Source organism: Lathyrus oleraceus, chromosome 6, assembly GCF_024323335.1.
Source record: "Lathyrus oleraceus cultivar Zhongwan6 chromosome 6, CAAS_Psat_ZW6_1.0, whole genome shotgun sequence".
Classification (NCBI taxonomy): Eukaryota; Viridiplantae; Streptophyta; class Magnoliopsida; order Fabales; family Fabaceae; genus Lathyrus; species Lathyrus oleraceus.
Window position 1 is genome coordinate 263,343,718 of NC_066584.1, and position 5,455 is coordinate 263,349,172.

General features: G+C 35.0%; 1 protein-coding gene across 2 annotated transcripts; it reads left to right on the forward strand.

The window, feature by feature from the left end:
• Positions 1-550: 550 nt before the first annotated feature.
• LOC127098003 (uncharacterized) lies at positions 551-3,163 on the forward strand. 2 transcript variants are annotated; one of them, XM_051036501.1, is made up of 5 exons: positions 551-1,275; positions 1,402-1,664; positions 2,117-2,254; positions 2,429-2,677; positions 2,871-3,163. In XM_051036501.1, the coding sequence occupies exons 1-5, from the start codon at positions 690-692 to the stop codon at positions 2,982-2,984; spliced, it is 1,350 nt and encodes a 449-aa protein (XP_050892458.1). In that variant the 5' UTR covers positions 551-689; the 3' UTR covers positions 2,985-3,163. The 2 variants fall into 2 exon arrangements, with proteins under 2 accessions (XP_050892458.1, XP_050892459.1); XM_051036502.1 differs by having other exon boundaries at positions 2,438-2,677.
• Positions 3,164-5,455: the final 2,292 nt, after the last annotated feature.

The following is a 5,455-nucleotide window of genomic DNA, read 5'->3' on the forward strand; positions in this document are numbered from 1 at the left end:
ATAAATGATCAAAATTGTATTTAAGACAATAATTAAATAAACTAATAAGGGCTAATTATTATAAAATTATCAATAAATTTTTTATACCATTATTATTCTTATATAAATAAAAAATATTTATTTATTTATAATCGGTTCAACCGGGGTTAAACCCTGATCTAACTTTAAAATCTTGAATCTATAGATATATCAGTTTAATGTCCAGTCCGATTTTGATTATCTTGGAAGCAGATATATCTCTTTTTCTTCGTGTCGTAGGCAAAAACCTTATTCAAACAATTATTTTGAAACAGAAATAATAGATCAATCCAACGGTTAAATGCATCTCATATCATTCCACAAACATTCGACTATCAACCATCTCCCTATTTAAAAAGGAAATCATATCATTTCACATATATTCAAACATTCAAATTTCACTTATCATTTTCTTATTAATTTAATAATGATAATAGTTGATAAATCCACTCTTTCTGATCTCTAGTTCCAATAATGATAAAAAAAGTATAATTAAATGTTTTATACTCATATTTCAAAAATCAAATACTAATGAATCAAGAGTATATCAAAACACAAAGAACAATGTAAAAAATAAAAGATTCCCAATGCTAACATAAGAAAGGGCAGGTGGGGTTAACGACATAAGAGTAAGCTTAAGAGTGAGAGTCAGCAACTCTCTGCAGAAGACGATGAAGTTCATCTGCCCAAACATCATCTTCATAGTTTTTCTATTATCAACCGCAACAATCACATCTTCACAATCTGAATCTTCAGAAACCAACATCATTTCACGGTTCCAACAATTCCTCAAAATCAAAACCGATCATCCAACTCCAAACTACAAACAATCCTCCGATTTCCTAATTTCACAAGCCAAATCCCTCTCACTCCAATCCCAAACAATCGAACACGTTCCAGGAAAACCCTTAGTCCTTCTCAAATGGACCGGAACCAGCCCAGAGCTTCCTGCAATCATGCTCTACTCTCACACCGATGTTGTCCCCGCCGAACACGATAAGTGGGACCATCCTCCCTTTGATGCCCATCTGGATTCTGAGGGAAGAATCTACGCGAGAGGCTCTCAGGATATGAAGTGTGTTGGCATGCAGTATCTTGAAGCTGTTCGTAAGCTTAAACAATGGGGTTTTCAACCCAAAAGGACTATTTATTTGGCTTTTGCTCCTGATGAGGAAATTGGTGGACATGATGGTGCTGAGAAGTTTTCTCTTTCTAGGGTTTTTCAGGATTTGAATGTTGGAATAGTGCTTGATGAAGGTATAGTATAAATAAACACTTCTAAGTTATAAGCTATTTTATATGTAATTGTTTGTGGAGCATTGGTTTGAATTTGTACTAGTTATTTAATTCATTTCAACATTGTATTCACTTATAAACACACAGGGTTGGCTTCTCCGGATGACTATTACAGGGCATTCTATGCAGAGAGGAGTCCTTGGTGGCTGAAAATCAAGGCCGTTGGGATTCCGGGACATGGGGCCAAGCTTTATGATAACTCTGCTATGGAGAATCTTTTGAAGAGTATTGAAATCATCCGAAGGTATCGTGCCTCGCAGTTCGACTTGATCAAGGCTGGCTTGAAGGCCGATGGGGAAGTTATTTCTATTAACATGGCCTTTTTGAAGGCTGGAACTCCATCACCAACCGTAAGTCAATATTCCATCAAAGTTATCAAACTTGTATTGTTTAATGTTAAAATTTATAGCATAGTTGTGTGACGTTATACCACAATCTTTGATATTGCAAACAAGTGCTAATTGAATTGTGTTGCAGTTGGGGTGACCAGTATAAAACTTTGACATTGCGGTTGCAATCATGGTTGCAGACAACGATCTAAAACTTTAAGTAATATATAAGATTGATTATTCCATAAAATAGAATAGAATCAAAAACATTTTCTTGCTCGACATTGTTTTCCTTACTATATCAATATTCTTTTATACATTGTACAAGAGTCTGTCAACTATGCTATGCTTACCTTTGAAGTGATACTTCATTTCACATGTATGTGTGTTTGCACGTTAAGAAATTCCTGTAATTGTCATGGTTGAATCCCCCCCTAATGATTCTATTATATCTTTCTTTTGCTGTGCAACAGGGTTTTGTCATGAATTTGCAGCCATCTGAAGCAGAAGCTGGATTTGATATTAGAGTGCCACCAACTGCAGATACAGAATCACTGGAGAGGCGAATTGCCGAAGAGTGGGCTCCTACTTGGCGCAATATGTCTTTCACCGTAAGCATCTACTTGGAAATATTTCACTATTTCTGCTAATAAGTGTCTAGTTCGTCTTTCACTTATTATCAGTATCTCTCAAAATTTCCTAGACAACACGGTTAATTATTTTATGACTTTCCTCTAGTTGAGAACAAGTTACCTTTTATTTGATTCCCCTCTAATATATTTTAGCTCGGGCAGTTCAAACAAAAGGTGTCTGGATGTGATGCATCCGGGAAACCAGTTGTCACCAAAACCGACAGTTCCAATCCTTGGTGGGCATTGTTAGAAAATGCTGTCCAAGAGGCTGGTGGGAAACTTGGCAAGCCAGAGATCTTTCCTGCGTCCACGGATGCACGCTATTTCCGCAATCTTGGACTGCCAGCTATTGGATTCTCACCTATGGCAAACACTCCTATCCTACTCCATGACCACAATGAGGTGATTCTTAAAATATATCTGTGCCTATTTAATTATTTGATTCTATGCGATAATGCCTATCCATACATATCATGTCACTTTCTGTGCGATTATACAACTGATCTGTGTTGACATTTTTTTGCCCCATAAGTTACGTCCCTGCATTTAGTTTACAGTTTAACTTTGACTTACGTGTTGTTTCTTCTCTATGCAGTATCTTCACAAAGATGAATATTTGAAAGGAATCAAAATATATGAGTCGATTATTAAAGCATATGCGTCCTATGATGAACATGTAAATGATGAAAGGTCCAAAGATGAGTTATGAGCAAGGGTTTTGGCACTCTGGCTTTGTCTCAGATGTAACATGATTTGAAGCGATTAATAAAGAGGAAATAAACTCTTTGGCTAAACTTTGATCGAAGCCACTTAGTTTTGTATGAATATTTTCTTAACTAAACTTTCTGTGCATAATTTTGTAATGAAAAACTACTCTGTTATGTTTAACTGTGTCTGTTTGCTTATAACAATTGCCTTACACTAATTAATAGAAATCCAACAAACAAGAATATCATATAATTATTGATTTGTACCGAGAACACGTAGTAGTGTTGATTAAGTCAAACCATACGAGCAACATTGCATTTCATATACCTCCAATTTCCACTCCTACGGTGCCACCACCGTTGTGAAACACAACTGTCACTAATGTCCGGAGAGAAACCCATCTTTTTTACACACTCCTCAACCATAATGGATGGGAAACCTTTATTTTGTTAGAAAAAAATATGGAGATGCATCTCAGCATCTATGTATAAATTCATAATGATCGGAGATGTATCTTCGGATTATACCCGGTTAAAATTCTTATTTTGTTAAAATTTATGTCCGAAGATACCCAGTTAAAACTCTTATTTTGTTAAAATTTATGTTCAAAAATGCATCTCTGAAATATATCATGTTAGTTCAAATAAGAAAAATAACAGAATGGAAAAATAATATAAATTAACATCAAAATAAACATTACTCTTAGCATTAGATTTTAGATCCAATATGTGGAGGTGAGATAAGAATAATAATATATAGTAAAACTATGTTTTAATCACCAAAATGACAAGCTCATAGATAGTTAAACTATGTTTTCAACACCAAAATGACAAGCTCGACAGGGAGGATGAGATTTTAGACCCAATATGTGGAGGTGAGATAAAGATTCAGAATAAATATAGATAATTAAACTATGTTTTCAACACCAAAATGACAAGTTCGATAGGGAGGATTTTAGAGAGAGGTAGAGAGAGGCAGTTAAGAGATTTGGAGATGTTTTTCCGAAAGCAATATCAATTTTGCAGAAGTTTAAAGACTGAAGACACCTGTAAGCAATGCAGGGGACAAAATGCCACCTGTAAGCAATGCAGAGGACAAAATGCCACATAATGGTGTACATGTCGATTTCTGTAGAGTTAGCCATTGTCGACGGTTATTGATATACATGCATATAAGTCGATTTAATCTCTGTAACAAGGGTTCACATTTTTCATTATTATTCTCTATAAAATTCAAATATCTAAGTTACAGAGATCATATAATTTGTGAGAAATGTATGAATATGTGTCCCACCTTTTAACTTAAGCATTTTATTCGATTTCATTTATGATTTGTTTCATTTTACTTTACCACTTCAAACAATTATACACTTTACTTTTGTTGTTGTTGAAGTTTTCATCGAATTGTTCTACATTCAAACACTAAGTTATTAAGCATGAACACATTCTCTCTAACTGTTTCTGCATAAAATTTCCTAGGATTTTTTTTCGAGATTAGTCCTGTAAGTGAACTAAAACTTGTGATTTGATTTACTAAAAACAACGGTAAACAAATTGGCATGTCTAATGGGACCTTTTTGTGCAATAAATTTAAACTTCTGTTGAAAAGTGTTTGTGCTTTTATTGTTCATTTTGTTCTTCATGCATGCAATGTTTTCAAAGCTCGAGTGTTTATAGGCCCGAGGAGCGGTAAAAATCTTGTTGAGATGACTCGTCCAACATAAAAAAAAAATTATTCTTTTCCCCACAATTACACTCTGAATGTAGAAGAACAACCAATCATATCGACGGTTGGTGGTGTAGGAAATTCAACATCCTTTGTAGTAATTACTCATGTTATAAGTCAAATGTCAGTTTCGACACAGTTGCAAGAGTTGGTAATTCCCTCACCACAAACAACCAGTTTTCCAACTACTCCCAGGGTTACACAAACTATTATAGGAGACCCTATGCCTTCTTTTATCCCAAGCTTTACAGTACCCCTAATGGTAGGGGATATTCATATGGCATACCAACTGCAATGATGACAAGCCTACAAACTAATGCATCCACATATGCATATAATGCAATGACTATTGCATCCCTTCTTAATCAATACTTAGCATCATGGTCTACTATCAGCAATCCTAGTCGAATGACACAACCCCAAGAAGGATTAGGATATGTTCCTCAAGTTATGTCACCCTTAACTACTAGTTCACTTGGATAACTTGGCATACAATTTATTTTCTTACAAGGTCTGCAACACAACTCGCAGGTGTCATGCACACTCTTCGTCTGATTGAGAGTATACCAGAACATCGTCTATAAACACCATGACAAACAGGTCCAAATAAGGGTAAAAAATCCTATTCATATACTCCATGAACACTCTTGGTGCATTAGACACACCGAAATACATAATTGAATACTCACAATGACCATAACGGATTCTGAATGCACTCTTAGATATATCCTTCGTTTTCACGTTAAT

Coding starts and splice junctions, on each gene's coding strand:
- LOC127098003 (XM_051036501.1), top strand. CDS start 690: ATGAAGTTCATCTGCCCAAACATCATCTTCATAGTTTTTCTATTATCA. Junction 1,665..2,116: donor CTGGAACTCCATCACCAACC/GTAAGTCAATAT, acceptor GCTGTGCAACAG/GGTTTTGTCATGAATTTGCA. Junction 2,678..2,870: donor TACTCCATGACCACAATGAG/GTGATTCTTAAA, acceptor TTCTCTATGCAG/TATCTTCACAAAGATGAATA.